The 23,341-nt window shown below is 40.6% G+C and overlaps 1 protein-coding gene across 2 annotated transcripts in view; it reads right to left on the reverse strand.

Moving 5' to 3' along the window:
• Positions 1-23,079, reverse strand: part of arhgef40 (Rho guanine nucleotide exchange factor (GEF) 40) — a 42,309-nt gene extending 19,230 nt beyond the window's left edge. The window contains exons 1-13 of one of the 2 annotated variants that reach the window (XM_058625081.1): positions 22,833-23,079; positions 12,603-12,692; positions 10,851-10,958; positions 7,010-7,295; positions 5,123-6,287; positions 4,673-4,905; positions 4,398-4,586; positions 3,762-3,876; positions 3,060-3,153; positions 2,824-2,919; positions 2,037-2,153; positions 613-711; positions 372-523 (exon numbers count right to left, since the gene is read on the reverse strand). In XM_058625081.1, coding sequence (XP_058481064.1) covers positions 372-523; positions 613-711; positions 2,037-2,153; positions 2,824-2,919; positions 3,060-3,153; positions 3,762-3,876; positions 4,398-4,586; positions 4,673-4,905; positions 5,123-6,287; positions 7,010-7,295; positions 10,851-10,958; positions 12,603-12,692; positions 22,833-22,835 — 2,747 coding nt within the window. In that variant the 5' untranslated portion in view covers positions 22,836-23,079. Of the gene's footprint in view, positions 1-371; positions 524-612; positions 712-2,036; positions 2,154-2,823; positions 2,920-3,059; positions 3,154-3,761; positions 3,877-4,397; positions 4,590-4,672; positions 4,906-5,122; positions 6,288-7,009; positions 7,296-10,850; positions 10,959-12,602; positions 12,693-22,832 lie in introns of both variants that reach the window. The other variant, XM_058625080.1, reaches the window with a different exon arrangement.
• Between the last annotated feature and the right edge of the window lie 262 nt (positions 23,080-23,341).

Here is a 23,341-nt window from a genome sequence, read left to right on the forward strand (position 1 = left end):
CGTGTTCGTAGACGTGTCTCTTGTGTCACGTATGAAATTTTAAACCGATTTCAAAATTCCCCCCAAAATTCCGATGATTGCCGTGGCCACGCCCTTTTGATAACTTTTCAACGTTGATGCATCTCGTGCAAATTGACGTGTTTTTTTTTATGTTGGAGGGATTAGAGTTTGTTCATTTACGAAACGTGAAAACCGCCACAATGGCTGACTTCCCGTTTGGTCAAAAATTCTCAAATAACACTCGGAGGCACTAGAGTTTTTATGCTAACCGCCTCATTTGTTAAAAGTGAACTTTCAAAAACAATGAAGTGGTGAATCTGGACGTCAAAATCAGTAAAAACCACCGCGGCGCATATTAAAATCAAACATACCTGCAGTCTGGCGATTTTTGTGCCAGTCCCGATGAACTGTTGGTCAACCCTGCGAGCCAAGCTCCGCCCCTTTGCTGCAGCTCCGTTAGGCGCTGGTCGGCGAGGACGCTCACCATGAGCTGTCTGTGTTTGCCGATGCTCAGAGGAACGGCCTGAAGAAGAAGAAAAACAAAAATGTGCTTCTGTAAACAATTATCAAACCACACATACTTTGCGTCATCAAATCAGTGGAAAAAAATACCTTGATGTTGTCTGGCATTGGCTCCGTTTCCATGGACTGCAGTGCCTCGTCCAGCAGAGTGAGGGCGCTCTCACAGCGCTCTGTGAGGCTCTCCAGGCTCTGAAAAAAAGGAAGATTTCACTTATTCAATCAAAAGAAACTTGAAACATGAATTTCTTTTCACGAAATCCCGTCTTTCCTTTTCATTTTCTTGCGGGGTTCATGAGAGAGGTCAAAGAAAGTGCAGAGGACAGGAAGACGCTTTGATCTGTTTGGATAACGTAACATAAACTGTCTGGGAAAAACCCATTAAGTCTCTTTAAATGTTTTTTTTTTTTCCTTTTCTTTCTGTGATTTATCGTCCGCACTGAGTCAGTGAAATTGTCGACCACCACCACACGACTTATTATCCCTGCGTCTTCCTCTCCAGACTTTGTTTTTATCCTTTGAGAGAATGGCAAAATGTGGAAGAAAAACCAGTCAATTCTGACCTTTAAGGTCTTTGTTTTGTTGCAGAATGGAGGATAATGACCACACGAAACACACAACACCTAAACCAAAAGTATTTTTGTTCCTCCTCTTTGTTGACTTTGAAAACTCTCTTAAAGCACACACACAAAGTGGCTCATTTTTACTTTCAATATTGTGGATTTGAAGTATACAAACGTGCAAGTAATGACAATTCTTTTAACGTAATATTACAACTTTATTTAAGTGCTGTCGTTTCAGTGGTTCCTCTGCTCTCTGTGTACACGTTCACTTTTAATTAGAAATAAAATAATATAAAATAATAATTAAAAATATGAAATTTTCTTCTCAAACTCACTTGGAATAACATTTTTCCAAGGATTTTTTTCTGGAATTATTTCAGTGAACCAAGACTAAAACAAGTTATTATTTTTAGTTTAAGTTTTAGTTAAATATGTTTAAGTTATTTAACTAAAACTTTTAGTTTAGGTTAAAAAAAATGTAATATATATGTATATATATATATATATATATATATATATATATAGTTGTCTTTTTTTTACTATTTGTCTGTTTCTGTTTATATAATTACACTCAAACATAAACAAATTTCCCCCAAAGAAGTCCTGAAGAATTTCCATCAATCAATACTAAAATGATATGATAATAAGATGCAAAATGTAAAATATTCAAAGATACTATCTTTGTGAAAAATGCAACCCTGGCAGACTGCAACAACTTCTCTGTGAGGGTGGAAACGCTGACGTTTAATTCCCACAAATGAATCAAGATTCGATTAATTGAGCAGACGTGCACATATCAGTCGATCTGAAAATGCCTCAAGTGATCATTTCCTGCTCAATTTCCCCCGAGAACATTTTAGTGCTCACACTGGGGTCAGTAAATGCGGCTGCCTCAGCTGAAACCATCAACCGTGAAAAGAGAGGGGAAAATCTACTTTAACAGCGTATTCTCACTAGTCTGAAGGCCAGCCAGTCTGAGTGGCAGTGGGCGAAGTCTCCGTCCATCTCTGCGGGCAGCTGTTGTTTGTCGACGTACTGCTGGAGGACCGCTGTTCCCTGCACCGTGTGGATCTGGACAGAAGGACATTTGACACACAGGAAATGGCTCAATAAGTCAACAGGGGGCAGGGAAAGTTTAAAAAAACAACAAAATTAGGCTAAAAAAAGCTTCTATCTGCTTTCGTTTAAGTCAATGACTATATTTAACACTTTTTATCTGTAATCTATTTAAAATAACCCCCTAAAAAAAAGCAACTATTACAATTATATCCATTTATTAATTCATCACGGGATTAAAAACAGTTTCTGTTCAATTGTTAACATATTTTTGGCGGGATTTCCCATTAACATGCAGAGTTCCCATGGTGCCAGTTTTGAAACGCAAAACACATGGCGCGGAGAATTTTCTCATGCCTCTGCAAAAGCAAGATCTCCGAAACATCAATGCAGAGCAACGAGCTGAATTACCGGTACAATGGGAGTCATTTGCTAACATTTGCATTCTGCCAAAAGTGAGTTCCAACGAGAAAAGCATCTGATGTTCATCAAGGTTTTAGCAACCGGCATAAACAAAGCATGCTTTCTGAAATGTTATTTCTACTTTTGTTTGCATTTTATATACGGAAAGCCGTCTGTGTTGCCATGGTCGCTGGGATTCAGGAACATTCTTTTTGCTCATGTTTCCGCAAACACTTCATTACTGTGGTTCACTGTAATCATCATGTGATTTGTATGAAGTCACCTCTGCTCCCTCCACACTGTGAGAAAGGGACGACTCCTGCTGCTGTTGTTCCTCCACCAAAACAAGAACGGATCCCAGACCATCAGGAACCAGCGACTTGAAGACACGCACACAAAATGAAAAACAAAACACATGTGCTTCAGCGACTCGATCACATCTGCGGTCGAATTAAAAGCACATGAGCAAACATTTAGCCGTTTGACGAAAGACTTTTTTCCCCCCTCGTTCTTCCTCACCTGGAATGTTTTTAGCGCAGAGAGGCAGCGGGTGGACGGTGAGGAGCGTCTGCTGTCCATTAGCACTGTGAGACCTTTTTCTTTGGCTGCAGGCCTGATGAGGATGGATGGCATAAAAACAGGAGCAGGAGTCAGAACGAGAATCACCAATGCACACAGTGACTTGGAGAGAGTTTCATGTTCAAGGAGGCTACCCGTGACCTTGATTTTGAACCTATGGTCACCCACATTTTACCCGTCGATCCAAGAGTCTAAATGAACTTTTGTGCGTCAACATCTAATTGGGTCATCCTTGGGTTCAAATGAATGTTGGTGCCAAATTTGAAAAAAAACATTCAAGATGTTCCTGAGATATTGCGTTCAAAAGATCGAGCACATTTTGTAAGGTCATCAGTGACCTTGTCCTTGAACTTTCAACCATGAAATTTAATCAGTTTGTTGTTTAATTCAGGTGAACGTTTGTTCCAAATTTTCAAGAGGATTCCCTCGAGCTGTTCACATGGCAAAAATTGTCATGAGAGGTCAGAGTTTAAGCTTTGCACACCAAAATCAAATCCGGTCATCCATGAGTCTACGTGACCAATTGTACCAAATCTGTGGAAATTCCCTCAAGGTATTCTTTGGATTTCTTTTATCAGCACTTACTCTGAAATGATACATGCACATTTGTCCAGAAGGAACGAAGAAGAGTCCAGTATTTACCGAGTGATTCTGTGGTAACAGGCCAGGACCCGGGCCATCTCCTCCTCACAGAGATCCTCCTCTGACACATCCATCTCCGTGATGACCAGAGCACGTCCCAATCTGTCCACAGTACCTGTGAAGCGTAAAATGAATGTTGAGTGGGAAAACCAAGGAAGACAGAACATGCCAAGACAACAATCTGACTGTTGACATTGCTTTATCTTTGCTTTTTCGTTGGAATAATCAAGTCCTCTCTCTGGAAACAACATTCCCATCAGCCCCTTGGTGACTGTGAGTTGAAACAAAACAAAAGAGTGCCAGATCTGAAGAAGCCTCTCTGGATGAGATGTTAAACATCTTCAGAACTCAAGCAAGTCCAGTTGTCACTCTTGAAAACACTACAACCATGGATGTACTGATTAAAAAGTACTGGATACTGTTTATCCAGAACAATCCAAGAAGAGGAAAGGGACTGCCAAACCACCAAAAAAAACCACAAAAGAACTTAATACGGACGTGATAGCCATATGTAGATATAGTAGGTTATTAGATTGGTTTCTCATAGCTTGAAACATTTTATTGGTAAATACTCAATTGTTCTGAGTGGGACAAGAAGCTAAGACAATGACAACATTGACTCCCGAAGCTACTTGCCTGTCAACTTCAGCTTCCCTGATTGGAGAAGTTCCGTGTCCAGTTCCCTGAGCAGTGGAGGCTCTTTGGTTGTGATGCCGTTCATTTGGTCGGGACCCGTCTCCACTGATGCTGGCTCTTCGTTTGAGTGGTTAAATAAGGATGTGCCTGATTGTCCGTTGCAGACAGGCAACGATTCAGCTTCTGTCTCTGCTGAGAGAAACGGAAGTTACAGAAGATATCCAAGTGATTAACTTACCGAGTCTGACGCTCACCCTAACAATCCTTCCACGAACCTGCACTGCTTTTCTTTGTGTTCTCAGCTTCAGCTGTAGTGGACGCTCCATCCGCTTCATCCGCCTGCTCTGTTTGTTCCAACTGGATCTCTGCTTTGATTGGCAGCTTTGTTGAAGTAGAGTGATTGGCAGGACCTGACTGAGGGGCTTTGCCCTGTGTCTTCAAGCCCTTCTGATGAGCACGACCACCGGACCTGGCCCTCCCTTTGGCCCCCTTTCCCCTCCTTTTCCTCCTAAGAACACAGCACAGAAAGGTCTTAAAGGCATAGAACGGAATAACAATATTCTATTCAGATGTTTCAGGCCTATATGAGTGCAAGTTCAGACAATCCATACCTTGTGCCGAGGTTTCACTTATGTGTTAGCGATCTGTATTTTCACAAGCGAGCGTGAAAAAAAGAGAGCAAACAAATGAAAGAGTGCAGTGTATGTTAAAAAGTAAATCTATACCTGGGTGCTCTGAATCCTGCAGTTTTAACCTCCTTTCCTCTGGGACACATTCTGTCCTCTGTCTTTCCTTCATCCTTTTCTTCTGTCACCGTCGAGTTTGACAAACTCCTCACTTTAGACCCACTGTTAGGAACCTCTCCACTTCCTGAAGCTCCAGTGAAAGGTCTCTCTGGTGCATCTGATGTTGGAGTGGTAGCGCCACTGTCCCCACTCACTGGTTTATCAGTGTCCTCAAAAACTGAGTCTGATTGAGATCCGTGATCCGAGTGGCCCTCTATAACATGCCCAACTTTGTGGTTCCTCAACACTTGGATTTCATTTGTGTCCAAACTCTTGCCACTTTCCGAGTCTTTACTCCTGTGATTGTCTCTGCATGGCAGTGTAAGACCAGTGCTGTCTCGCTCCCTGCCCACCCCGGGCCTCCTCTCTTTGAATGGGCCATCGAAATAAAGCTGTCCACTCTCTAAGCCCTCAGAGTCCCTCCTGGTTTTATCTCCTTCGTCTGAGTCATGGACAGATGAGGAATAAGACCGCCTCCCTCTGCCAGCTTCAGCAGCTCCTGGTGGAGGTGGAGGTGGAGGTGGTAATCGGCCACCCTTACGGGTCAGAGAGTCTCCTTTAGCACCAAGGACAGCGCGAAAGCTTCCTGACCTTTCCACTCTTCCATATCCCCAAGCTTTCCCCTTTCGAAGTTTGATGGCTTTACTTCTCCTGCACAGAGGCAACGTCTTGGTCTTTGAGATCCCATGCATCTCCAGGTACCTTTGCCTTGGGTCAACCCCTCCATCAGGACCTCCTCTGGGCTCCAACAGCTCCACATAGTCCCCGTCAAGCTGAGGGTGCCTCCCTGTCCGTCCAAGCCCATCTTCACTGCGCCTTCGCCGAGTAAGTGCGGACTCAGAATCCAGACCATCTGGTGGTAAATCATCTTCCTCCTCGTCCCAGGACCAGGAGTCCAGTTCTCCAGAAGATGAGCCTCCCCAACCTCCGAGACTGCTGCCTCCATCACTGGGCAAGCGGCTGGATAAGGAGCCGTCACAGTTGGACATCAGGCCCAGCTCTTCAGAGGGGTCATGAATGAATTTGGGGTAGACAACCTCCTTCCATGGAAGTCGAACCACACCATCACATGTGCTGACCAGACAGGTGTCAAGTCCTCCTCCAACTGTGCAAAATAAGAGACATTATGAGCACTTTACTTCAAGAAATTCACATCTACAAAACGTTAATGATGTCGATATATAGACTTTTAGACTTTCTAGCTATACGGATATAGTCTTTTACAGCTGATGCATTGTACCACCTGGCTATGACCAGCACAAGCTCATACTGTGTGGTAGACATTTGAAACCCTCACTAATGTCCTTGTCACATTGGGATCGTGGTAAACCTCTCTCTTCACGGCGCGTTGCCTGAGTTTAGAGAACCACTCATGCCATATTTAGAGATCACAGAACCTCAGGGATTTAACTTTTCCAATATCAGATCCAGTCATTAGGAGCAGCATCGAACCAATACCAACACTGATAGTCATCCCAGTGAAATAACAGTAAGAATTTTCTTTTTACTATATACAAAAATAGTAATAACAATAAAGGACAGGGCTTTTCAATCTGTTGATCCCCAAATATGGAGCTTGGACGACCTTGATTTAGCCCTTTTATTATTTATAATTATGGCAAATTACCCAATAAGCAAACAATGGACTCAAATTTACTCAAATGAGAGTTTCTTATTTGTATTTGTTTTTCTTTTCTTTTTTTTAACATTTGTGTATCTGCCACACTGATGCATTGTCAGTTCACAGTGGCGGTTAACTGTGGCTGCAACCAAAATAACAGGCTATGTTAGCGGCGCTAACTACCCACTTCCTCGTCCGTCCCTCACCTTCTCTCTTGTGGCCTCGCTCTTTGTTGATGCTGTGCAGCCACTCAGTGGTGAACACAAGGGGATGCTGTGACTCGGGCACCAAGACCTCCTGGACAGTGCGCCCCCCGGGGGCCAGACATTTCAGTGCCAGCCGGGGGCAGCGCGTGGAGAAGGGCACCACCTGCAGGTAGAAGTCGTTGCTGCGCAGGAGCCTCCAGTCTAACGTGGAGAGCTGGACGACCACTTTCTCTCCCAGACACAGAGGCCAGCCGGAGTGAAGGAACAAGCAACCCAGGTACTGAGACTGAGGAGACGAGCAGACAGTATGGGTTTCCGCTATGGTTGGTGCCAAATGTGGATCTTTAGGAAGTAGAGCAGCCTGATATGTTCTTTACTTAAGTAAAAATAAAGTGTAAACTCAATGAAAGGATCAAACCTACAAAACATATGTAATAGTCAGCCAATTTTTTAAAAAAATGATTGATGGAATCCACTGATAAATCGGCCTACCCCGTGAAATGTTTCAGTGTTTGATTTTCTGTCCATTAAGGGTTTTAAAACCACATTAAACTGGTTTCTTCAACTTTCATTCAGGAGCAAAAATCTGCCATAAATAGTCAGGTATTAAATTATCGATATAAACTAATTTGAATGTCTTTAATCGTAATCGCGAATGTTTTGCCTCAGTTTTGTGAAACGTCCTTAGTTAAACTGTTTTATCATGATAACATTATTTCGTCCAGCCCAAAAGTTAGATCGATAAATTCTCCCTCTTTACGTCCTGTCGGTTGCGCAGTATTGCTCTCACTGCACTTCAGGAACCTATTGCTCTAAAACTTTATAGTCTAAGAAAAAAAAAAAAGATTCTGTTTAACGGTCATGCACGAACTCACGCTCCCTTTAACAAACCACAGCCCACACAGAGCAGCTGCAGCTCTGTGTGTTTCTCTGCCTCGGTCGCTCAGATGAGTTTAATTTCTAGAACTAATACCGCACCAGCCGACACTATTCAGAAGCTCCGCTGGCACCGAGCCGGTGCCGCACACAAATGTCAGACATGTGACTCGCGCAGGGTTTTCCACAGCACAGAAAAAAAAACATGCTTAGCTTAGCATCATGACAGAGTGAGAAGCCTCTGGATTGCCGCAGAGGGTCAGAGAGTGAGTCAGTCGGAAACAAGCCGATGATGACCCGACTCTTCACAACACTCCACTGTTTTCTTTCACAGGAGGGAAACAAACACACCGTGAAAAAGTTGAACTGCGTCTAAATATAGAGGCGAGGAATCACCACAACAAACCAGAGCCGTGTTTGCTCTAGAGTTCAAAAACTAGGGAAGGTCGTATGTTGTGTCTTCTGCCCCAAATAACTAACACTCTGAGGTATGAAACCCGTCCAGAAGTTCTCTCTGCTGTTCCCAGTCACATCTAATCGACTGACACAGCAGCGGCTTCCCCCTCCTCCATGCCCTCCACACTCATGATCAAATTATACTCTTTACTCGAGTTCTCCTCCATCTTGCCTTCTCCACCTCTCTGCCCCTTATTCAATCTCCTGTTATTTTCATCTCTGTTATGTGTCGAGCTGCTGTATTACAAAAGCATGTGTGACTTTTCCTTGTCTGTTTTGAGTCAGGCCACATTCTGTAAGTGCCTGTGTCCTTCAAACCCTCCTCCCTCTGCCCACGTCTCCCTCAATGAACCCCAGTGTTTTGCTCCCTCGCCCTCCACCGCCCATTCCTCCAGAAAAATCCCTCAATCAGTCTACTATAATCTCCACAACCTCCAGCATCTTCTGTGTTTTTTCCCCCTCGGCACAGGCATGCGCGTGCACGCCTCTGCAACCGTGAATGAAAGCCATGTTCGCGAAACTCTCTCGACTCCCACTTGGACTCCCACTCCTCCGCTCTTACTCATTCTTTCTCTCTGTCTCTCTCGCAGCAGTAACACGCTCACATATGGAAGGAATTATTGTCGTGACTCTCGCCGTCTAACTCCCCGTCCGAGGGCAGCTCCACTTGGCAACAATGAGAACACAGTTTGCTCACAATGCTCCGCACACGTCTGTGTCTGTGATGCTAGGAGAAACTGCAAAAACAAAATATACGAGACAGTTCTGAGACGGCAAAGTTTGGAAACCTGTGAGGCAGAGAGTATGCGACACAATCACCACATACTGAGCTTGACGCGTCTGTAAACTACTTTACTTCACTGCATTTCTCTCATCCTTCAACTCGGTCGAGCTCCTGACACAGGAAACGACCTCTTTTGTCCACTGGGTGACACCGTCTCGGATTTCACCAGCTACTTTCACTCATTTTATAACCTGACCTGTCGAGAGTTTCTGGGGCGGACTCGACCCGCCGCGGTGCAGCTGAGTGACTTGTAAAGAAGGTCACGCATGTGTCGTATAATATAAAGCGCACCTTGAACTTTCCCTTGGTGTGACCTGGTGCTGTGCTCTTCATCTTTTTTTTTTTTTTTTTTTTTTTGGAAGGCCCGGATAAGATCCAGCTACTGGCTTGGACTTTATTGGACGATTTGCGCAAGAAAGTTCATACTTCATACTTTAAACCAGTGAGAGCCAAACACTGGGGTGGGACCCACAGATGGGGTGACAGGAGATTTCTTTTGGGTTTTTTGGGTCCCCAAGCAAATTTGCTGAATTTTTCTTGAGTCGAAATTGATGTGTATATGTTCTGAAAAACATGCGTAAGATGATTTCATTGGATTTCATTTAATTTCTAAATTAGACTGCTTTTAAAGACCTCAAGGCGTCTTTATTAGCGGAAATAGAATATACTACTCATTGAGTATGTTTGTGTAAGTGTAAAATAATTTGGTTTTCTGAGCCTAAGAATTAGCTTTTTATGTCCACTTTAGACATTTGGGAATGCTAACGTCAGCAATGGACAGGAAGTTAGCTCAATTTCACCAAAATACGGCATCAATGAGAGCAGTTTTAACGGGGGTTAAACTCAACTAACTCAAGTACTGGAAGACCGTAGACGGACATAGTCTTTTGACTTTGAAGCCTCGAGATTCGCCTCGACAGTTTTTGCAACCGGAAATTAAAAGACGTCACAGCAACCGGCCACCTAGTGGACGGTATTTATAATAAACAAAATGAACATCATGTTCTACTGAAGAAGACCTTAAACGAGTGAGTGATTGAGACCCTTAACTCAAGTGAGAAGTAGAAGCTTCCATTCCTTTCAAACTGCATTCTTTTTGCAAAAAAAACTGCAGTCGCCCCCTGGTGGATAACTGCCAATTGCCTCCTACTTCCTAGACTTCACTTTTCAAACATACAGTCTTTGAGGGCGACCTGACAGCCCGATGATTACGACATGGGCAGACGTGACCTGTGCGGCTCGGTCCCTGGTTGAACTCGCAGCCATCTGGACCATTTGCTGCTCGTCAACTCCCCTCGTCTCCAATTACATTTCCTGTCTGTCTCCACTATCACTGTGTACTGAAGGCAAACGGATTTAAAAAAAACAACAACACTCTTTTTAGGTCAGACTTCACGTAAGGTTTCATGAGACGAGGCTTTGGACTTTTCTTGGTTGGTTTCAGCTCATTCGGTGGCATCACAAGTGCAAACATAAAGTCTTACAAGGCCTTTGGACCTGACTTATGACTTGTCTCGTGTTGGACAAGACGCCCACGAACTCACTCAGAAACAGATGCTCCGAAAAAGAGTTTTTACCAAAAGAATCCGAAAAGGCTTAACAGCTGATACATTTCTCACACAGCTCTTAAAGGATATGACAGATGCTTCTGCTTCTCATTATTCTTAGTGTGTGTGTGTGTGTGTATGTTTTGGTGTGAAGCCGGGTTCTCAGCGAGGAACTCACGCAAGCGTGCTGCTGCAGTTTGTGCAGGAGATGCTTGGCGGGAACAAAGTAGTCCAGTAGGTAGCGGAGACTGTCGTGTTGATAGGTCGACTCCAGGACTGAGAAGACCTGGACAAGACCAGACGGACAAAGGAGACAAAAACTCCTGAAGTGAAAAACCAACAAATTTATAACGTTTTATCAACATTCCCTCTCATTTTGGACTTGTGAAAATGTTACTTCTACAGAAAATGCACAATAAATTGATTGTGGTGAATTTCGATTTATGGCGAATGGTGAATACTCGCCAAAATACAGTTCTAGTGATTTATTTTGAAGTGATTTATCATGATCTTATAAAAAAAAATGTCTTACTAAAATGTTAGCTAACGTTATTTCTGATGGTTTTTTGCTGGCGTAAATTATGTTTTTTCAAACTTTAGTTACATGTTCTCAATGTTTACGGATAAACCCGATTCAGACACTAAAACTGATTTTTTTTTTTTAAAGTATTATTATAATAGTGACATTCTGGTATTTTTGCAACTTAAGGTTTTTTTTAATGGTTTTCATGAGTGAGGGGAATTCATGGCACCTTGATAGCATGTAATAAGAAAGTAAAACAATAACAATCACCAAGGCGGCCTCACTTTATCCATATTATCCATATTTTCATCCATAGCAACAAAGACATTTCAATGGAATCATGGAAAACTATGGAACAACATAGTTATCAAATTCCCCATGAATGAAAGCTGAGATTGGTCTTATCTTCAGTATAAAGCCAACAGGGAGGTTAACCTAATACGATTATTGCGCTTTGTGATGCTAATTTTCGAGGTGACGGGCAGTTCCCACAATGCACCTGTGAGCTGTAACTCTCTTATAATCGATGTTGAGTGGAAGAAAAAACAGCTTGTAAAAGTAAAAAGGTTGGAGGAAAAGGCTTTGGCTGTAATTGAGCCTCTGCTTGGACGTTGTTTGCGTTGGCGTCCAGCGTTAGCTGTTATCATTATCTGCCCATAGCATCGCCTTCCTCACGAAACCCAGTGTTGCCTAATCATTCAATTACATTTAATTCCCTGTCCACTTAGTAGAGGACGATGAGGAAGAGGATGTGTGATTTTATCGCACATGGTGATAAAAAAAAAAAACACAAAAAATGTGGTTAATTTACATTCATCCTGATCATTTTCACTGTGGAAAGTGTGGAAACAAACTGTCAAAAAAATGTTAGTTTAAGTGATTTCAGTGTGTTTAAGAGACATTTTCAAGAGTTTATAGCACATTTTTAACAGTTTTGGAAACAATGGAGTGAATCGCGACTATAAAGGTCAAAGCTCCACTTCCAAAACACAGGTTGTTTTTTTTTTAGTAACGCTTGCATATGTTTTTAGTAACATTACGACATTGTGTAACTATGTCCGTATTTGTGCTTATTTTTAGATAACACTATTAAGATTTTCAGTTGAATTGCTTACAGATTTTTACGATTATGGCACCGATATCCCAAACCCAAAAAACAGAGGTACGTGGACATGTTTTAGTAACGTTTTTTGGTAACACATCATGAATTTCCTCTGTGTTTGTATTTGTGCTAATTTTAGCTAAAAGCTATAAAGTTATTTAAGATTTTCAGGAGCATTTTAAGAGTTTAAATTGTATTTTTTTTTGGTCACAAACCACAATTATTTAGATCAGGATAATCCTTTATATATCGTCCCACGTCTAGTTTAGGACTGGAGTGAAGGTGTTTGCAGAGCAGAGGTGTACCTGGGAGAGAAGGGGTGGTGCTGTGCTCTCGAAAGGAGGATACAGTGACGAGAGCGCCCCCTGCACGCAATCCTCCATCGCCTCCGAACCCTGACAGAGAGAGAGAGATGGTAAGAAAGGGTTAATCCAAACCCGGACGCTGAATCAACTCTGATGTCTGTGTTTGCATTTAACAGCCCACATGTCTCACTTTTTGCTGACACACACACATATACCCACACACACACACACACACACATATATACACATATTCTACTTTCAACTTCCTGTTTTATGGTCTGGGGAGTGTCAAACATTTCCTCCAAGGCCTTAACCCGTAAGATCCTCCAGAACAAAAGAGTCCAGCAACTTTAACTCTTAACGCTAATACACACACACACACATGCTGGTCTCACATTCCTTGTAAGGACACTTATAGATATGATGTATTCCCTGGTTCAGGGCTCTGTAACATTTAGTATTAAAAGAGACATTTTTGTCCCTTCTACACCCAAATAAATGTAATCTGGAGCCTCATTTGATCCATAAAATGAAGATAACATCATGTTTAAAGTTTTATATATAGATTTACTATGTCTATGTATATAAAAAAAACATGTTTGCATTTATGAAACCTAAAAATTAGACAATGACAACTGCTGACATTTCGTTTATATTTGGATTTTTATATAGTTCATGCTTGAGAATACATAATATAACGATAATTATGTAGATCCAAAGATGGACAGGACTCTTAATATGTACGTCTTCATGGACAAATGTCCTCACAAAGACAGGTTTGTTTGACAATTGGTCCTCACAGCTTATTTAAGACATGCACATACACACACACAGGGCTAGTGAGGTGGAGGGTGACAGAACAGAGCACACAACACATGAAATGTTTATTTTTCTACACTGGCTGTTGCCTTGACAACCTGCAACTTTTTTTTCCCTCCTACTTCTCTCTTTCACTCTCGCTCCCTTTTCCCCAAGCCTGCTCTCTCCCCTCCACCCCATCTCCAGAGTTTCTTCTTCTTCTTCTTTTCTCTTTGTTTCACCTCCGTACGACTCTCTCGGCCTCATCTGACAACGATTATGTCGGGATTCACACACACACACACACACACACACACACATTGTGCTGAATAACCGTGAGGGATGGATCCAATGGGAGGAAAAACCGGAATGGGAGAACAGAGTGTTCGGAAAAATGGAGAGAGAGGGAAGAGAGAGCAAGCCAGGAGAGAATGAGCTGGTGCTGGTGGTTTATGGAAGAAGACCTGGGTTCAACAGTGTTTGAAATCATTTTTTAGTTTTTCAGTCGGGGGGGTTTGGTTTGTGGTTGACCAGAGGAGAGGGTAGAATGAGTATCACACAAGGAAACAAACTGTAGTTTTTTACAAGTTACGCAACTTTGTCTGAGACGTCTGAATAAACTCAAAAAAATCTAAACGGAGCTGCGAAAAAAACGTGACGGGGGAAACAAAACTGAGGAGACTTGTTGTTGACAGCAGATGTGTTAATAGTGTTAAGATCTGTGCTAGCTGTTGTTAGCAATACCAAGTCAATTTTATTTCTAGAACAACCAAGGTTTGACCAAAGTGCTTTAAAAGGTCTAAAACAAAAAAATCAATAAAAGTAAAATAGTGACATAATAAAATAGTAAAAAAAAAAAAAGTTACGATATCTGTCTAAGCTGAAGAAAACAAAACACTTTACGTAAGTTAAAAGTGCAGGATGGGACATTTCTTCACGTAGCTTTCTCCACCATTATCCCGCTATAAACTCCCTCTTCTTCAGTCAGGTAACTTCCACCCAAGTTTCCCCTCATTCATTTGAGCAGCGCCACCGTGAGGAGACATGAATAGTGACGCTCAGTGAGTGAAACTGGCAGGGACTTTTTACTTTAGAGAGCCTATTTTGTTAATTAAAAATATTGATATTTATCGTATAGGACGACGATATATCACCAAATCGATATTTAGACCCACCCATATTTTGAGCAACAGACAGACTAAACTAACTAATGCAGAGTTAAAGATTGTTTGTGGTTGGTTGTAGGTTTTTGGTGGCAGGAGACGTCAGGTTCTGTTTCTTATTCGTTCTCTTGGCTGCCAAGCTAATTCTTGGTCTGTGCCTTCAGTCTGGCACCAACAGTGAAGTGGCACCAGACTCAAGATTCACTCGCTGCTGAGTCACTTTTCCCCCCATGGTAACAAATATTGTTTAGGATAAAAGTTACACAGCAACTCAGAGGGAAAAAGGGAATTAACCTTTTTTTCATAAATGTTACTTGGTGTATAGATCAACATAGGGTTGTCTTTTTGTGGACAAAACCGCTGAATGACAGTTTCCCAAACCTCAAAATAACGACACCCTTAAAAGTCTTGTCTCATCCACAAAGAATATTCTGTTTTCTCGCATTAAGGCGCCAAAGAATAGTAATAAAAAGGAAGTAACTCACATTCTAAGGTCCAGTGTGTAAGAATAAGTGACATCTAATGGTGAGACTGCAGATTGTACCAAACAGTGGACTCGTAAAAAATTTTTTGGACCGTAAATCATGGTCCTTCTTTGACGTACATATAAAAAGAGTTTTAAAGAAGTTTTTCACCTATACAAACTTATGGGTAGTATTTCAATTTCCGCTAATAAACCCATGTAAATATTACACAATGGTATATGTGCTTACCCAAATGTCCATGCTATTTTATTGAAGTGATGAACATTATGGTCCAAACAGGTAATCAATTAATTAATCTGAACGACACAAACACAAGTTTTGAATTAGGATACAGGTCTGTTTATCAGTCTGTGTGAACAGGAGGAGGAGTTTCAGTCGCAGACTATGGTAAACAACCGTTTGTCCGGGGGCGTGTTGGAGTAGTTGTAGTGGTCGTAAAAAGAGGTTCAAACAGCCTTTTGGCTCAATGACAGAACATATTGAGTCTAGTAAAAATCCCTGCAGGGGGTCTGGAGGACTCCAAGGCAAGTCAGCGGGAATTTCCTCCTAAACTGAAAAGCATCCCACACGAGTTGAGTTAACACTAAATTAAAGTGTCCACCGACCTGGTCGTCTGGTCTCTGGTGTTAATCAACTCTTTGTGTATCGTCGCGCTGTGTGGTTCTTTTCCATCTCTGCAAAGCCTCTGCAATATGATTCCATCTCTCTCTATATACATCCACTCAGGGTCAAATATGTAGCTCTTTTTTTCCAGAAAAACAGTCATTTTGTGGGGGAATATCCTGCTCAAAGGGCTTTGTTGCCTTTATGCCGCTCAGAATCAGAGTGGATGTATTTAGCTTTTTCAGAGTGTTAGCACGCTAGCGAAGGTGCCAACAGTTTAGTCAAATTATATCAAAACAAATGTACTTTACACTTTAAAGTCAAAGTCAGCTCACAAAGTATTTTAAATAAAGTTATCCACGGAGTCAAACATGAACAAATTAAGCTAATTAGCTTGCTTTTTCAAGTCTTTTACATATGTTACCAAAACATTAACTTTTATAATAAACCAGACACTTTCTTTTTGGTCACTTGGTTAGCACAGTCAAGCTAGCTGTAAACACAACTTCAACCTCTTAAAAACGGTGTTGTTAGCATGTTAGCAGACATTTCACATTAGCATTTATGCTTGGAGTAGTGGCATAAACTCACAAAATCTTAACCCATAGCTCTCTTTTAGCGACTTCATCAAATCCTAATGCAAACGTCTCGATCTTTAGATGCTAAATGTTTGACTGTGTTCATTGTTTGGTTATTTGTTTGTTAGCGCTTTTACACTGCGGGTTTTTGAGAGCACTAATGCACCTTATGTGTTGCTTTAGTGGTTGATGTTGGGCTTTAGCCTGACACCTGGTGGAAGTTAGGAGAGCAGTGACTGTTGTTGCTAATGCTAATGTTGTAGTAGACAGGATCACTTAAAAAAAACGCTGTTACTTCAAATGTCAAGAGTGTAACAGTTACATGGGTTTATCTGCAAAAACATTGAACATAAAACCCATAAATATGTTCTTTAGTTTTTGTACTTTTATATATTCTCTGTCCACTAAAGTCTAAGATATCTTAAGAATATATTTTCTGCTTTATGTCGGTGTTAAGACAACCATTTCTGACTGGAAACTGAAGTTTAAGATGCTGCTCAATACTGGCACCAAACCCCATAGAGAAAACCGGTGATTTTTACATTGCTGCACACAGGAAGTTGGTGATCCACTGCTACCACCATCAGTAACATCAAATATGCTATTTTGTGAATTCTGTGTTTGAAATCCTTTGTTTGGATTTACGCAAGTGACACAAACTCAGCAAACGAGGCAGCAGTAGAGCAATAGATTCTGTGTTCCGTGAACTAAAAACACAGATTTCTTCAATGGACTTTGGTGCAGGAGAATAAGCTTTAATTTTAGTTCAGAAAAGTTGTTAAACAGCAACATCCAGCAGCAAATAGATACTTAAGGTATTTAGGAAGCATATATTTTACTTTTTGTGTCCACACCAACAGCCATGTTTTCAGTGAGACAGAACTAAGGGCCTGTACACACGAGAAAAGATTTTATGAGAATCTGCAAAAGGTTTCGGCTTTTCATCCACATGGAACTGGTATTTACTTTTGGAGCCCTAAAACACTATTTTTGGAAAATGGGTCCCAGAGTGGAAAAAAAACACAAAAAGCCACCCATGCAATTTTGTGAAAACATCCAATACGTCAGAGTCCCACCTCTCTAACCCTCCATCCCACTAGATGTCATCTATTTTTTTGTGTGTATTTTTGAGTAGGTACACAGCATTACAGCGCCCACAGCGTTTAGAGTCATTTTGCTTCTTTTGTTTGAAACAATGTTTTGTCCATCTTTACTTTTGTCCAATGCTGTTTGCACCCTGTGGATGTTGAGTCACCAGGAAAGTGTGCAAGTTCATTCAGTATGTGCAGCGAGTACAGGATAGGCACACACTGTGCATGAGTGTGCATCCTCGCCATTGTCTCAAAATCTGGGAGCGAGGACAGAATCAGAGCGTGTCACTCATGCGTCAGACTTCCTGTCTTTCTTTCCTGTACGTGGACGCGAATGAAGGAGACGCTGGTTGTCATCCAAACAGAAAAAAAAGACGAGAGACGGGGGCACAAAAAAAGAAATGTGGAGAATAAAGATCAGAGAATACATGCAGAAAGGGAAATTCACATGGCTTCACTTTGGTCTGTCACACAGCTTATTAGAGTCTGAAGGGAGATAGAAAAGGAGACAAATTGACAGAAAGAAGCAGACAGTCTTGTGAGGGCTCAGACAGAAAGAGCTGGAAAAGAAACCTGGGGGGAGGAGGAGGAGGAGAAGGCTGACCTGAGGGAGAGATCGATGGGAAACAAGAGCAGCAGTAACCATGATAGAAACCAGATGAAGACCCCCGCCACTGCCAAGGGAAGAAGAGAAGAGGAGAGCCAGAGAGTGGAAGGAGTGATGGGAGATGACATGATTAGGAGAAAAGGATGCTGTCGGAGGAAAGACGGAGGTGAAATTTAAACTGAGGGTGCAAAAAAAGTAGGTAGACAAAAGGAAAAGGAGGCCTGAGACTAATTTCCGTCTCTAAATCTTCCCGTATAATCTAACCTGACCTACAGTAGGTCAACCAGATTGCGGGGACATTTTAAAGGGATTGTTTTAGACTCCTTAAGCTCCGTGGTCTGTCAGTGAATACAGTCCACAGCAGCTGCGAAACCTGCACCGTTGGTTCTGCTGTGGGAAAATGGGACAAAATAAGGGCGTAACCTAGAGAAAGCACTCAAAGAGCGCAAATGTCCGCCAAGTCTTCTCAATTTTCCAAATCGGCGCCAAAATGTAATCATCCTTTTCTAAGGCCATAAAGCTACATTCCTAGTAAATTTCATCAAACTGTGTCCTTAAAAAATCAGACAAACAAATCTAAGAAACCCAGAACAAAACCTCTCGAGTGGATGTATTTAGCTTTGTCGGAGTGTTAGCACGCTAGCAAAGGAGCCAACAGTTTAGTCAAATTATGTCAAAACAAATGTACTTTACACTTTAAAGTTAAAGTCAGCCCACAAAGTATTATAAATAAAGTTATCCAGGGAGTCAAACACGAAGGAAGCTAACTAGCTTGCTTTATCAAGTCACATGTTACCAAAACATTAACTTTTCAATTATGTCTATAAACAAAAACAATGGCCAAAAATATTATTTGAATTGAAACAAACCAGGATTCACTCTTGCCTTTTGGTCACTTGGTTAGCACAGTCAAGCTAGCTGTAAACACAACAGCTTGTCACCTGATAAAAACGTGTGTTGTTAGCATGTTAGCAAACGTTTGGAGTAGTGGCGTAACCGTCTCAAACTTGAGCTGCTAAATGTTTGTCTGTGTTCATCGTTTGTTTATTTGTTTGTTAGCGCTTTTACACTGGGGGCTTTCAGTGTCGCTTTAGCAGTTGACGTCGGGCTTCAGCCTGACACCTGGTGGAAGTTAGCAATTTAGTTTCTGAATTACTAAATAAATGAATAAAATCCACTTTTTACGTCCTCAACTGCAATGCATGAAGTAACTTGAAAAGGTAGTAAAAATGCAAGATTATGTCATCAACGCATGTCATTTACGACAGAGTATTATGGCCAAAGAAGAATAAAGTTGTACTATTGCGAGAAATAAGTCATAATATTATGAGAAAAAAGTCGTAGCATCACGAGAATGAAGTCGTAATATTAAAAAATATTATGAGGAAAAGAGTCATATTATTATGAGAAAACGTAATATTGCAAGGATAAAGTCATACAATTATGAGATTATAGTCGTAATATTTATGTCATAATATTAAAAAAGTTATAATATGACAAGAAAAAAGTCTATAAATAATGACTATATTCTCGAAAGATCAAAAAAAATAAATCTTCAGTTCGGCCCTAAATACTCTGTCGCAGTCGTTCTCTTGACAATCACAGGAAACTTAGATTCCCGTGAATGACAACATCACTGATCCTGTCTGGATTGTTTTGTTGCTGTTATCTCCTACTGCTTTGGGACTGCGAGCCGGGTAAAACAAACACACACACACACAGAACACCGGTTGCTACAACTTTCATCAGATTTCTCTGTGGACGGTTTCGTCCCATTAAGAGTTTCAAAAGCAGAGCGAAGCAGACATGAGGAATGGAAATACCCTCTGCCACACAAACAATGTTGTGTGTCTCTGTGTGTGTGTGTGTGTGTGTGAAGTGTGTGCATAAGTGTTTCTTAATGCATTTTAACACCAAAGTGCATGGGTTAGCAGCACCGAGCCAGTACATATGAGCCCAAATTGTCATTCTGGAGGGTTTGTTTGTCAGCACAACTCTTTTATTTAGTCTGTTATTATAGAATATCTTTACATTTATGACTTCTCCGCGTCTGTAAAAGTTCTCACGTGTACATCTGTTACTCTTCTCAAACCCCCAAACTTTCCCTGTCAAGTTCTGACGAAGATAAAAATGGGTTCGTCCTCCGCTCAAGTCCATGCCATCCCTTGTTCCCGTTTCTTTTTCCCTCTTTTTTTTCCCTCCTCTCATTTCCCCTTTTCTCCCAGGTCCCGATGTGGAAAATGCGGCATCACCGACAAAAAACCACTGCTGCTGAAGTCCAACTCTCCTAAAATAAAAAAAAGTAGCCCTACCCTCCTCTTTTATTACACTTCTCCCTTTCTCTTTGCCTTTTTCTCTTCCTCTCTCTGCCAAAAACTGCTCCACCCTTCCCAACACACAGAACCTAGACTTTGTTTTCTGGTCGTTTCTTTCTTCTTTTCCTAATTAAATTGAAATGTATCTACAGTATGTATACTCTGTACGTGTGTGTGTGAGTGTGTGTTCGTTCATTGATTGGACCACATGTGGGTGTGGATGGTAAACAAAATCCCAGGAGATGCAACAGAGATCTCTTTTTTTCTTTTTTCCATCTCTGCAGCTCGACCACAAAAATCACTGGCGTCACAGCGTTTTAAATCACGTCGTTCTAAACTGCTGCCACTGGGATTTGACAGCTCTGTAGGCTGCTGACTGAGGCCTGCTTCTTCTGAAGTGTGCTGCGTGCTTTAGTGACAAGGGAATGATTAAAATGCACATAAATTTATAGCAGTGCAGCAATAATACACCAACAATACTGTGTATATATATGAAGTCATGTCGTCCTTTTTCCGATAGCAACAAAACAAAGAATTGTTAGGTATAAAGGACCTGATATCTGCAAAGAAAGAGATGAATAAATAAAGTACATTTATCTAAAAGTATGTTATATTTATGCATTGCACTTTAAGAATCTCGTAACATAACACGTATAAATATTTAATCTCTGATTTTTGTCTGTTTTTGCTTTTGAGGAAATCTGAACCTAGTCGTAATATTATGAGAAAAAAGTAATATTAAAAAGTTATATTATGAGGGAAAAAATCGTAACATTACGGGAATAAAAGCGTAATATTATGAGAAAAAGTCTTAATAATAAAATATTACGAGAAAAATGTCAACATTCAAGAAAAAAGTCATAATATTCTGAGAAAAATTGGTAATATTCTGAGGAATAAAGTCATAATATTCTGAGAAAAAGTCGTAATATTCTGAGAAAAAGTCGTAACATTATGAGGAATAAAGTCGTAAGTCATAACATTATGAGGAATAAAGTCGTATTATTATGAGAAAAAGTCGTACCATTATGAAAAAAGTCGTAATTTACGAGAATAAAGTCATAATAGATATCTGAGCCACCAAAATCCCAAATTTCCAGTTAACTCTCGTTAATTCCTCATGGAAAGTTTCCAATTTGGAATATTCCCGAACTAAAGTTCCCATGAAGTTTCTGGAAAGTTTCCGCCCCTTTGCAACTACAAACCCTTTTGAAGAAATTTGAACCACTATCTTTACTTATCGTGATAATGATTGATATCAACTTCATTGTCGTTGTCATTGTAAAGTTTATTGCCGTTATGGTGAAGGTGTTTGTTTTTTTTTTTAAGTGTATTTAGTCAAATAATCCATGTCAAGCTAATGCAAATCTTAAAAAATGTCCAATATTTTGAATTTAACATGTACAACTTTGTGTTTTCATGCGTTAAAAACAGAAAAGTCATGTGATATCTTCCTTCCTCTCGACTTTGAATGTAATGAAGTCACTTTGAGTTAAAAATGTGTTTCCTCCTTTTTAAAAAATGACCTTTTTAGCATGTATTTGTCATAAACTTCACCATTAATTCAGTTGGGAGTTCCTACATAGTCCTAAACTCTTTATATCAAACAATAATACAGCAACGATACATACAGTCACATATTTGTTTCAACAGTAACCTAAAGAATTATTACAAATAATAATCTGCAAAGAAATTGTCCAATTTTGAGATTGTTAAAGTACATTTCATTTGCTAAATCTGTCTCTGTTTAATAAGTTTTACCACAATTTATTGGGGGATTTATAAAACAAAAGTTGAAAACACCATCTTCCCTTATTTATGGCAGTGTTATCCAGTCTTACGTGACTTTTTTTTTTAACATATATTGTCAAAGTATCCATGTCAGGCTTGTGCAAATCTTAATAAATGTCCAATATTGTGAATTTAACATTGTGTTAACAACAGAAAAACGTTCGATATCATCCTTTCACAGGACTTTGAATGTATTGAAGTCACTTTGAGTCCACATTAAAGTTTAAAACGGTCATCACTTTTTAAAGCATGAATTGGTCATAAACTCTTAACAAAAACTTCGAAGTTGTCCAATTGTCCAAAACATTGCACTTTAAGAATCTCATAACACATATGATTTGCAAAATCTGTCTCTGTTTAACAAGTTTTAACTTTTGAAGAAATTTGAACCACAATTTATTGTTTTTTTTCAAAATAAGAGGCGCAAAAAACATGATCTTTACTTAGTATCTCGATGTCTATGACCGTGTTATTGTCAGCGTATATGTGTCATGCTAGTGCAAAGCTACAAAAAACTTCCAATATTGTGTATTTAACAGAGAAAACTTCATGTTTTCATGCGTTAAAAACAGAAGAAAAAAAACGCGTGACATGTCCTTCCACTGGACTGAAGGTAGTGAAGTCACTTTTTTCATTTATTGGTGAGAAACTTTACTTCGAAGTTTTGTTCTGAAACAACCTTTTATTGGTGGAGGGGTTTTTTTTCAACGTAAACGCGCAAAACTCGAGCTTCACCTATCGTGGTTTAAGGTTCAAACGGTCATTAAATCACTTTTTGGGTTGAGTTTTTGTCACTTACCATGACTTCAGTCGGGAATTCCTACATAGTCCCCAACTCCTTTACTGGATTCGCTTCCTCTGCTCATTCTCCGCAGGAAAAACCAACAGAAGCAGCAACAAAAAACAACAACTTTGTCCTCTCAGCTTCAGTCAAACGTGTCCACGACTGTCTTTACGTGATTCTCTGAGTTTGTCTCTAGATTAAAAACACACTCCTTCAGTCTTCACGTCCACACTGTGAATGTCCGAGTTCTTCTTTTCCTTCACTGTCCCACGCACTCCCACTCCCACTCCTCCTCCTCCTCCTCCTCTCATCCAAACAAGAGCTCCACAGTCTCGCTCTCTCTCACACACACACACACACAGTCTCTCTCTCTCTCTCACTCTCTCAAACTTTCCATTTTTCCCTCCTGAGTTTCTTCAATGAATAAACAATAATAATTAAAAAAAAACGTTACACCCAAAACCTCTGATGTTTTAATCTGCGACAATTGGTGAAATTACATGGGGTTTTTAGGCCTAAATTAT

Source organism: Solea solea, chromosome 3, assembly GCF_958295425.1.
Source record: "Solea solea chromosome 3, fSolSol10.1, whole genome shotgun sequence".
Lineage (NCBI taxonomy): Eukaryota > Metazoa > Chordata > Actinopteri > Pleuronectiformes > Soleidae > Solea > Solea solea.